The sequence below is a fragment of the Vigna umbellata genome, chromosome 9 (genome assembly GCF_029865625.1).
Source record: "Vigna umbellata cultivar VRB3 chromosome 9, Vumbellata_1.0, whole genome shotgun sequence".
Classification (NCBI taxonomy): Eukaryota; Viridiplantae; Streptophyta; class Magnoliopsida; order Fabales; family Fabaceae; genus Vigna; species Vigna umbellata.
In genome coordinates, this window is record NC_142173.1 from 26,531,789 (window position 1) to 26,544,773 (window position 12,985).

At 30.2% G+C, this 12,985-nt stretch overlaps 1 protein-coding gene and 1 long non-coding RNA gene across 2 annotated transcripts; one reads left to right on the forward strand and one right to left on the reverse strand.

The window, feature by feature from the left end:
- Positions 1-5,313: 5,313 nt before the first annotated feature.
- On the forward strand, positions 5,314-6,455 carry LOC124821956 (uncharacterized). The gene is made up of 2 exons (XR_015782365.1): positions 5,314-5,975; positions 6,107-6,455. It is a non-coding gene; the product is annotated as an uncharacterized LOC124821956 (long non-coding RNA).
- Positions 6,456-10,033: 3,578 nt separating this feature from the next.
- Positions 10,034-10,628, reverse strand: LOC124821957 (pterocarpan synthase 1-like). The gene has a single exon (XM_047293894.2). It carries the CDS (start codon positions 10,595-10,597, stop codon positions 10,076-10,078), a length of 522 nt encoding a protein of 173 aa, XP_047149850.1. The 5' UTR covers positions 10,598-10,628; the 3' UTR covers positions 10,034-10,075.
- Between the last annotated feature and the right edge of the window lie 2,357 nt (positions 10,629-12,985).

Below are 12,985 nucleotides of genomic sequence, written 5' to 3' on the forward strand. Positions count from 1 at the left end.
TATATATATATATATATATATATATATATATATATATATATATATATATATATATATATACATACTAGCTTACAAAAATTTTAGTTGACAAAAAAATATATATTCATAAAAAAGACATACTTTAAACATAAAGTATTTTAATAATTTTTATTTTTGATTTAAAATAAAAGAACAAAAATTATTTAAATACCCTTAATCTTAAAACTTAGAATCCATAATATATGAGGGTATTTTTATCGACTAAAATTTGATACACATTAAGAAGTTACATAAGTTAACAAACCCTTGTATTATATATTTTTTAAATTAATATTAGTCTATATGAGTCTTTGAATATTCTTTATGTCCAGATATATTAAGTTTTGTAATATTTTTTATGTCCACATAATATATATATATATATATATATATATAGGGGTTTGCTAACGCGCGTACGCCTGTTTTTCAGTTGGTACATTTTAGCAATGTGTACGGGTTATAGTAGACAAAAATATCCTTATATACCATGGATTCTAAGTTTTAAGGTTAAGGGTATTTTAATAATTTTCATTCTCAAAACTAAAAAAAAAAAAAAGAAACCCCAAACCCTTACTCACCTCTCTCATTCCTCTGAATCCTTTCTCTTTCATCTCTCTCACTCTCCAATCTTTTCTCTGTCATCTCTACTGTAGCCCCAATTGAAAAAATCAGAAACACTTACCTTTAAACACTTATCTTTGACATATTCACCTTCAGGCAAAGGTTCATTCAAGATCTCTTCAATTTCACCATCTTCACTAATTTCTCTAATTTCTCTAATTTCATCATCTACATATGTTGAATCATCATCTCTAAAAAAAACCCTCCAGGCCAATTACCAATTCTTTCGGATGTCATTATGCTTGTGAAAATTAGATAAAATTATATAGACAAAAATTATAAAATGAAAATTCATTATAAAGTCATTTTTTGTAAGAAATTGTTTAACAACGAGTGTTTCTGATTTTTTCTAGGTCAATTACCAATTCCTTTATGCTTGTGAAAATTGGATAAAATTAGATAAGACAAAAATTATAAGATCAAAACCCATTATAAAATCATTTTTTTGTAAGATTGTTTAACGGCAAGTGTTTCTGATTTTTTCAATTGGGGCTACAGTAGGATGACAGAGAAAAGATTGGAGTGAGAAAGATGAAAGAGAAAGAGTTGAGAGGAATGAGAGAGGTCACTAAGGGTTTGGGGGGTTTCTTTTTTTTTTTTTTAGTTTTGAGAATGAAAATTATTAAAATACCCTTCACCTTAAAACTTAGAATCCATGGTATATAAGGATATTTTTGTCTACTAAAACCCGATACACATTGCTAAAATGTACCAACTGAAAAACAGGCGTACGCGCGTTAGCAAACCCCATATATATATATATATATATATATATATATATATATATATATATATATATATATATATATATATATGTGTGTGTGTGTGTGTGTGTGTGTATGTGTGTGTGTGTGTGTGTGGATTTAGTAACATAAGTTCTTTTTTCAGTTTATACATTTTAGCAAAGTGTACTAGGTTTTAATAGACAAAAATATCCTCATATATTATGAATTCTAAGTTTTAAGGTCAAGGTCTAAACCCTTACTCACCTCTCTCTCATCAGTCATTTCTCTTTCATCTCTCTCACTTTAATACATTAGTCCCAACTCAAAAAATCAGAAACACTCACCTAACCCTAATCCACCTTCCTCACTTATCCAAATTTTTTTCATCTCCATCCTTTCTCTCACCCACACATAGTAACCCGTGACACTGCAATTTGTGACTCTTGCTCTTTTCGTTCATTTGTTTTTCACTTTAATAACAAAATAATTGATGATGTTGATGTTGATTTTTGATGCAGGGTTGTGTTATATTTTTTCTCTTTTGATCGTTATTAAATTTCGTTTTTAAATTTTAGAATTAGTAGTTTATCTTTAGGGAGATTTGATATTTTGACTATTAAGTTGTCCGAAAATATTTTCTAGAAGAGAAAAACTGTTATGGGAAAATGGGATTCCGGAAGGGGTAAGTCATTGTCTAAAAATTGAATTTCTGAAGTCAGCTCTTAAAAATAATTCTAAAAACATATTTTCCGCTGAAAACAACCTTCATGCATATAACCAACGTCAAAACACATAAAAAATGAAGCTTTTGCCCATTGTACTAAATGATTTAACGGAAACAAATTATTGAAGAGAGTTATCAACAAAGAAAATTGTTGTTGTTGACAATGTCTCCTTATTCATAAAAGAGACCAGCTAGTTCCCTTTCGAATGTAATTCTAACAAATTACTAGGGGTGGGCAAATAGAACTGAACTGCACTGTATTACTAAAATCTGTATTGAGCTAAAACCTAATTTGTCTAAACTGAACTCAGCTATAAAACAGTTCAGACAAACTGAACTGTTTTTTGTTTTATCAAACTGGACTGAACTGAACTATACTAAATTGTACTAAACTACAATATAAACTAAATTGAACTACTAACTATACTAATTTTTAAACTGAATTATACTAATTTTAAACTGAATTGTACTAGTTTTTAAACTAAATTGTACTAGTTTTTAAACTGAATAGTATAACAATACATGTTCTTTTTAATTGAAATTTATTTTAATATTTATTTTATTTTATTCATAAGTGTCTTACAAATTAACTTTTTAATTATTTGATATTATTATTTTCTATTTTATTTATATTTCTTTTATTATTATATGTCTATGGAAATTATTTTATTATTTATTTATTTATTTTATTTTATTTTTTATTTTTTATTTATATTTATTTTGTCATGAATATTATTTTACTTTTATATTTATTTTTTTAATTTTTTATTTATATTTTTTTGTTTTATATGTGTATATAATTTATTTTATCTTTTTATCTACTTATTTTATTTTAAAATAATTTTTTTTTTATATTTATTTTGTTCCCTCGTAAAATTGTTTTATTAATCAATTATTTATTATTTATATTTTATTATGTAAAAATTAAACTAATATTTATTAATTATTATAATATAATAAAAGATGATACTAGAAAAATTACTCTTCATAAACTTTGTTAATTTTTTTGTCATTTGATATTTCTATAATATTAATTATGTTTGCTACATTACTATTTTTTTTATGATATTTCATTATATATTCATTTAATAAAATTTAATGTTAAAAAATATATTTTAGTTTTAGTATGTAAAATACTATTATTTAAAAATAATAATATTGATATTTATTTTAAAGTAAGTTGATTTTTAAAATAAATAGTTATTTTAGTGTGTGCGCTTACACACATTTTAATATCATTAAAAGTTTTTTTAACATATTTTTACATATTTAATAATATGTTAAAGAATATAATATATTTAAAGTATTATTTTTTTTACATAGTCTTTTTTTTATGATTTATATTACTTAATCATTTACTAAAATTAAATTTAAAAAATATATTTTACTTTTATTACTTAAAATAATATTATTTAAAAAGTAATATATGTTTATTGATAAAAAAAATATAAAAATTTGTGATAAAAAAATTTTGTCTTAAAAAATTCATTATTAATTTTTTATTTGAACGGTTTCTTTTATTAATATTTTATTATTAAATAACGTTCTCTTAGCAAGACGGTGCAATTGAACGGGAACTAGAGAAAAGAAAAGAGTAGATACAGTTCTCACAGTTAACTGAACCGAAACTATTATAAGTTCAGTTTTTAAAAACTAAACCATAAAATAGTATACTGAACTTTTAGTAAAAGTGGATCAGTTTTTTTAAGTATAATATAGTATAGTTAACTATAGTACAGTACAGATCAGTTACTCCCAGCCCTACAAATCACACATCTTCTAGATTTGAATATTGAGTAGTTTCCAAGAAGAACTGCATTGATATACTAACTAATTAAAAATCAACCAAAAATTATTAAATTAGTCATAATGAACCTGTTGGCTCTTAGTTGGACCAGAAAATTACTTTCCAAAGTAAATCATGTAATGCCCCAAATTTTAGGATGCCACGGGTTTATAAAAACTTTTTAATACTTAACTCTCATACCATTGCGAGATAGAGTTTAAATAAAAACTTCCATTTATTATAACTTTGAAAACTTCCGAAATCAAATGCAAGTATAAATCATTCATAGAATTCTATTACAAAACTATTAACATTGAACTTAAAATGTCATAGTTCTCCCAAGTACGATCATTGTAGGTGGAAACCATCACCACAAATGCAAGGGTGAGCTAACAGAATCAACATCAAAAACACAAATAACGATGTAATTATAATAATACGATTATAAAATAACCTCTAAACTCATAACACCCATACGTAAATCAAGTTCACAACACAATAAAACCTTGTTAATCTAACTCCCACTCAGACAAACCATGCCACCACTTCACAAGCACTATCACCACATGTCTTCTTTCGTACTCAAGCAACCACAACCTGTTCACCTAAACAGGGCCTACACACCAACGCAGGACTTTCCGGTTCACCAAAATAGGGCCTACGCACCAACGTAAGACTTTTCGGTTCACCAAAATCGAGCCTACGCACCAACGCAGAACTTTCCGATTCACCAAAATCGACCCTACGCACCAATGCAAGACTTTTCGATTCACTAAAGTCGGGCCTATGCACCAACGTAGGACTTCCTCGTGTCATCAATCATTGAGTACGTAAGAAAACAAATAATTCACAGTCACCTACTAGCATGACTTATCGAACAACCCTTATGGAAAACAACTCAACCCACTCATGTTCCACTCGTCACATAATCCAATTAACTTAGTAACTACACCATGCAAGAATAACAGTACTAATCATGCATTTAACCACTACAACCCACCATATAATTATCTCTACAACCAACACACGTCGTGGTACATAGGCTCACAATATTGCAAACATCACCGATTTCATGGAGACACTTTCAAAACACACATCAAGTATCTAACAACACCATACATCTGGAAACATCATAACATATAAAAAAATACAACTTCTTACAAAAGATCATGATACCATATAAAACACTATGACTTCAAGTCCAAAGTATCAATTAAAAATACACAAGTCACATAGTAAATATCAGCTACTTTTACCTAATAAAATACTCATTTATAACTACTTCTACACACTAGTAGAAAAAGTGCAATTTAACGCGCCATATACGCATCGGTTAAGTAAAACTCGAAGCGTAAAAGACTATATACCTCGGTTATATCTAGACCCGAGGCAGAATGATGATATTGCCTCGGTTAAAAGAAGACCCTGAAACCTATACGGTGATATTGCCTCGGTTAAATAAGACCCGAAGCCTATACTGCGCGTAAAAAGACCCTATTGCCTCGGGTTGAGAGAGGACCGTTGCCTATTCACGTTTTGATTTTTAATTTGCACATTCTTACATTTGCAGAGCGTGTGCTTCTTTCTCGGGCTCTCTCTCTTCCCCTCCCTCCGCGCTCTCCCTCTTCCCCTCCGCGCTCTCCCTTTTCCCCTCCGCGCTCTCCCTCTTCCTCTCCGCGCTCTCCCTCTTCCCCTCCGCGCTCTCCCTCTTCCCCTCCGCCCTCTCCCTCTTCCCCTCCGCGCTCTCCCTCTTCCCCTCCGCGCTCTAGCCTCCGCCGCTGCTGCTATCGCTACTGCCGCCGCTGCCTCCTCCAGATCTACCGCTCCAGATCGCCAAGCCTAAATCACCAAGCCGCTCCAGATCCGCTTCAGATCCGCTCCAGATCTGCTCCACAACGTCACCGCCGGTGCCTTCCCGCTGCGTCCACAACGTCACTGCCACTGCCGCCATCGTCGCGTGGTCTTCCTGCTGCCGCTGCCTCCCCGCTGGGTTCTTGCTGCACCGCCGTGGCGCGTTGTCTCTGTTGCCGCAGTTGCTCCCACGCTCCCACGGTCCTGGTCATCGCGGCAGTGGTCATCGCAGCAGTGGTCCTGTGGCTTGGTAAGTGAAAATTTTTTGGATCTTGTCTTGGTGTTCTTTCTGGATCCAGAGAGATTGGAAACACCATTTTGGATCTGTCAATCTCGTTCTTGATCTTCTAACATGCATATTTTTGTTGTTCAATTTTTCAGTTATGGACTCTTGGACTTCAAAGGAGGGGGAACATAGATTCATCATCCAGCTTTGACTCTGTTCTGAATTGGGTTTTTTGGTCTCTTTTGCAGATGAAACATGTTACAAAAAAATGATGAGGGTTCTGTTTAATCTTGTGTGAATTGTTTCAAAATGGTGGAAGAGTGTAGCAGGATAAAAAAAAAAAAAGCTTACGACATCGGTTATAATGAAACGAGACGTAATCGTATCCTTTACGCCGCGGTTCATAATCGAGGCATAAAATGTACACTTTTAACCTCGTCTGAATATGCACCGGTTGTAGAACCGGTGCCTATAAACAAAAGCAACCGGTGCCAATTTGTGTTACTGTACTAGTGACAAACACACAATAAATTGAACACCACTCTAAAAATGTCAAAACCATTCTTAAATAAAATAAATCTATTTTATTAATATTATTAATCATTAAAACATCACCTTTTACGGAAAGTTATATTGTTTGTAATATATATATATATATATATATATATATATATATATATATATATATATATATATATATATATATATATATATATATATATATAAATCTTTATACTAAAGTTCACCAAAAGCTATATTGTTTATAGTATAAATATATATCTAAAAAAATATCATTATGCCAAAAGTTTACGTCTGCTTCCCGTGTGTGATAATTAAATATCAATCCTAAAAGTTAGCTGCTGCCAATATCAAATCAATCCACTGATAAAAGTGAAACTCCTTTGTCTAAGAAAATATTTTCTAGTAAGGATATTAACTGAGACCAATCGAAATTAATACTCCTGGTTGCTATTTAGGAAATAAATAAAAAGCACCTTAACATGTATAATAGAAAAACCAACGTGATAAAGATATATTTCCAGGCACCACTTTAATTCCGAAGAAAAACAAGATTTAGGGTTTATGAAATAAAAACCCACGTGAAACAAGATTTAGCACTGAACCACTCTTAAACATTTTTATTGGCTTAACAATACCTAAAATCCCGCATCTCTCCACAATGGCAACGCAACAGTTAAAATTAATTTAGCCATAAAGTATTCTCATAACATGCACTGTCTTCATAGTATCGTCGCTTAAATACTTGAACTGTATCGCTACGAAGACATACAACTCCTATACGAAAATCTCAATCATATAATTAAATTATTATAACTCAATCTCAGCAATTAACAACTCATAAAAACACATACAACACAGCATTAATTGATTGATAACGAAAAGTACATGACACGCTACACCATATCTTATGGCATTCACCCAAAAATATAATGAATAATCTTATAATTGAACTTTAAGCCTAACTCAACCCCACAAAACCGGTTAGGATAGGTTTTAATCATGACTCTATACCATGTTGAGACTTCCAACAAATAAGAATTTATACATCATTAAACAATTATACACACATAGATTTTGAAGGCTAGCTCCCCTTACCTCTAATCCAACAAAGAATTTCAAATCTTCTAAGCCCTCCTAATCACTTAGTTCCTAGTCTTCTCCTTTGGCAAAAAATTATGTCCTCCTCTGAAACCTCCCCTACGGTTACATAGCGTTTTCTGTTTCTTTTCTTCTCTCTAAGGTTTCTATTTTAACTTAATATAAATAGGAGACATACTTGACCCTTTCAAATTTATTTTTCTAAAATCTTCGTAAAAGTCCATTATTATTAAAATAAAATTATCTTTACCTTAATTTATTTTCATAAGTCCATAGATAATATACTTTATCTTAATATTTTTATTCTAATTGATTTTGTTAAATCCATGCATAATATATTTTATTTTAATTGTTCATAAACTACCTTAATTAATACGTTAATTTCACTCTCCTCATTTTAATTAATTTTTATGAATCACACGCACAACAAATATTATAAATATTAATACACACCGCATTTGCACATAAAAGAAATATTAAAACTAATAAACATATATTATGCACACATCAACAATCAACACATCACCACTAATCCATAACAAGGAACTCTAATAATCAGTGCTGTACTTCACTACGACAATACTTATCACCGTCTTTCCATATAATTATTTTTCACGCGTTTTACAAATCACATCATGTAAGTTTATTTTAAACAATTCACATCTCCAACTTGTTTGGTTAATATAAACATGATGTTGTTATTCCGATTTATCATTTGTCATAGAAGTGAAATTAAGAAAAACAAAACGCATTGAATTTAAAATTGGAATTTAAACTTAATAAATTTGTTACCATCACGCTCATAGTTTAACTTCTACTCCTTTCATTTCTATGATTTTATCAAAATTGGTATTAAGAAACTAAATAAAGTAATTACCGTTTATTTAAAGAATATTTTACTTGATTTTCATGAAATACAATAACAAAATAATTACATGAAATAATTTAAGAATGAAAAATATTTTTTTAAATAATTTGAAGATAGAATTTTTTTTAACTTTTAACACTTAAATGGCAATTCTAAAAATTCTAAAATATAGTTTAGAGACTTGTAATTGTAATATACATTAAATCTGTTTCTTTTTTAATCCTAATATTGTTATTATTATCACCACTTATTACTACTAGGGATGACAACGAATCGGATCGGGCACGGGTAGTGCCTACCCGCAACCCGACCCGCTGGATAAAATTATACCCGTTACCCGTCGGGTACCCGTTTAAAAAATACATGTGGGTATTTTAAAACCCGCGGGTACCCGCGAGTATTTTAAAACCTGTGAGTACTCGCAGATACCCGCAAAAAATAAAAAAAATTAATACATTTTTAAAATAAAATTAAAAAATATATATATATAATATAATATAATATGAATTAAATATAAATTAAAATTTAATTTTAATTAAATTTAACCTAATAAAATAATATTTATTTTATTTTTAATTAAAAAATATATAATTTTTTTTAATTTTTCGCGGATAACGGATACCCACGGGGCGGGTAGTATACTACCCGTACCCGACCCGTTTAAAAACGGGTATTAAAATATCTACTATCCGTTATCCGTGGATAATAAATATCTGCGGATAATTACTACTCGCCGCATATTTTGCTTGCAGATACCCATATCCACGAGTAAAATTACCATCGCTGGTTAGTACCTTGTTTTGACCACAATTATGGTCACTTAGTGCTATAATTGGATTTTGTACTTCTTCAATCCTTATCGGTACTATTTATTACATTACACTTCAATCATTTCCCTCTTGTCACAACCTCTTTCACTTTCAACTTTTCCAACCCTTAATTAATTACAAATGTGAAAATAGAGTTCATTTTATTAATTTTTTCAGAGAATCATATAAACTATATTCTAATCTTATTTAAATTCCAAGTACATGGAGAAGGATTCAGAAGCTTTAGTTAACCAACTTCAATTATTCAAAAGTAAATAAATAAAAGAAACCATTAAAAAAAATTAACTAAAGTTACCTAAATTTTTTTTTATACCAACACTCCAGTCTCTCTAAATTCAATAATATGAATCCTATAAATATAATTATTAGTCTAAGACAAACATGTTACTATAATACTCAATAATATTTTTACAATAATGTTATCATCGTTGCCGTTTTAAAAATATAAAAAGTGAACTTTAAATTTAATTTAACCTCACAAAATCACAAAATCAGTTTATAAAATAAAATTTATATCAACTTATATATTATAAATTGACTATATCTCTAATCGATATAGAACTTACAAATATTTGTCCATTCCCATGAGATTTTTCCATTTACTACATGTTTCATTTAATTTGTTTAGAGTTGTTTTAAACGTAATTAACATACCAAAATCATAAATTTAATCAAAAAGTGGTTAAAAAAACATTTTCCAATTTCTTAAGCGTTGTGGGTAAGACATAAATTTTGGGGTTTGTGGTTTGATACACCGTTAAGAAGCAAACATGAGTTTATTATTAGAAATCCAAATATGGTGAAGATCATTGGAAAGTTAAAGTCAAAGAGATGGTGGAATGTGAAGTTTGGGCATCATAGGATGTGGTCTGAAATGCAGCATAGCCCTTTACAAATCGAAATTTGCCAGTTCCAGAGACTACAGAGAGTTCTCTGTACTTCTCAGACTGACGACTAACGCCTTGGATCTCTATACTGCTACCACTGTACTGCAAGTTCGTAAACACAATTGAAAGTGAAACAAACATATTGGCCCCATCCTGGGCCGACACTACAAGCAGGCCTTGGGCCCGGCCCACTACAGAGGAAAATTGGTTTGGGCTCACCATGACAGGGTCGTCCACTGCAAATATGGTTCCGAATTGGTGGAAGGACCAATCTTTTCCGGTGAGGCCAATGATCGGAGAAACGGTTGAGTTGGGTCCTTTTACTGTTTCTTGGAGATACAAAACCATGGTTTTTGGAAGAGACTCTTGGGCTTCAGTTACGTAAAGCACTGTTGTGGATAGCAAGAGTATTGAGAAGGAGAAGAATTTGGATGATGCCATTTCTTTTGTAATTACTGATGTTTGAGATGAATTTTGAATTGTGAAGTTTGAGGGGATTTATAGCAGAGTTAAAAATTACGTTTAAAGCAGAGGCTGTTTGTTTAATGATTTCTCATTCCATGAGTTATGTGAGTCAAAGTTAATGGTAACAATAAAAAAGAAGGTAAAAAGAGCATAGGCTATATTTTTTTTCTCTTGTTAAACGTATACGAAGAATCAGCATCTGTCACGTGAAATGAGATGTGCTAGGGCTCACTAGTAACTGTAAATCGTAATGATTGTGAGAAGCATTTATAAGACCAATGGTCATTTCATTCTCTTTTCACGTTGTTTTAGAAACGGTTTTCTTTAAAAGAACAAAACAGTTTCAGCTACAATTTCTCATTCAACATCAGTTAGTTTTTTCCGTTCAAAATCACTTTATTTTTGAAAAAGATTAATTAAAAATAAACCAAAATCAGTTCACGACGTTTTCTGTTTTCGGACAATGGTGTTTTCCGACTAGAACTAACGGGGAAAACGTTTTTATACTTTCAAAATCATGATTTTGAACCAAAAGCCTATAATTATGGACCTGCACATCAAGTCTTTTGTTTTACAACTTTAAAAAACTAAAGACGGTTTCTAAAATGACAAATCAAATGCACTTATAGATATAAAATTAAAATAGATACACAGATAGGTGATAATTTAATCTACAAAATTTCATAAAAGAAAATAATGCCAATTTAAACAAGACATTGAATTAGTAAATGGTTAGAGTAGACTCTGTGAAACGAAGTAAATTCACCACTCTTATAATCATAACATTATCTAATTCGATTCATCTACATTGATTTTCCCAGTTATGAATATAATAACTCAAAACTCAATTTTGAAAATGAATATTGATCATCTTATCATTAGGAAGAATATGAGTATAGGGTAATAAACTCATACATAATATATGAACAGCTTAAAGTGCACCAAGTTCATTCAATCTAGGATTGATATGTTTCAAACTCTTAGTATATACAAATGTGAAGTACGAGGCATTCAAACAAGAGTTAAACGCAAAGAATAGAGTTTGTTCTTCTTATTATTTGTAAAGAGTTCTCAAGGCCTACAACTGATTCGAAGACTCTGATTGTCTTCCAAGAAGCTATCATACTCCATAAGAAACCCTCCAACTGCTTTTCGTGAACTTTTGCTTCAGTTTTCAAAGACTTAGTCTCATGTCCTTCTGCCTCACATTCAGATTTCAGTTTTTTAATAAATAAAAGTTGGCAACGATCTCCAAAGTAATAGTTGTCCAACTCATTATTTCTTATTTATAAAGAATCGAAGATGCAATTATGTCATCTGCAATTATGTCATCGCTTATTCCTGTATATGAATCTGGGTTTCCTTTCATCATTTTTAGTTTTGGAATAAGAAAATTATCATGGAGATGAGATTGAATAGAAAATAGAAAACTTCAAATAATTACTAATTAAATATAGAACATAATATATCATATGCAAGTTTATATATATAATAATTGTTTATATCTATGAACGTTATATATATATATATATATATATATATATATATATATATATATATATATATATATATATATGTGTGTGTGTGTGTGTGTGTGGGTGTGTGTGTGTGTGTTTTTTTTGTGCAGTTATACAAAAACTATTGTCTTATTTTAATCATACAAAGCCTTGGATTTTTATTTATTAAACTTTTGTTGAAAATCTAAGACAAATTGTCTGATTTATTCTTTGGACTCTTTGACATGACTGTATAAATAATGAGACAAGATACAGTATGAAGATATATATCATTAATATAATAATATTATTTTTAATTAATTTATCATATTATTTTACTAATTAATAGTATATTTTTATACATTTAATTACCAAGAATAAATCCCATTATGAACTGGAAACATAAAATCTGGAAAATCTTATTCTAAGCAACAAGAAATCTTAAAAACAAAGAGAAACAGGACAACAAAATTAACCAAGAAAAGAAAATGAAATAGAGGTCCAAAATGATATAAACCTTGCAAGAAAATTAAAAGAAGGGTTAAATACGCTTTTAGCCCTTGAACTATCATGTTATTTTGGGTTTCGTCTCTCTTCGAAAGGTTTGTTGATTTTTGTCCTTTTAGTTTGGAAACTCTTATTTTTAGTCATTAAAAAGAAACGACCTTAGATTTTCTATGAGGTGACTAACGACGAGCCACGTGTGTGCCAGCTTCGCTCATAAATGTGTGTCACATTGCTCTTTTTTTCAGAAATGAGCAACTACAAACCGATAACCTCATACTCACCGACGCCGGTCAGTTGCAAGTGTGGTCCACCGACACTGCTGTTGAGACTTTGGCAAGTATACCAAATCATTTCAAGTAAT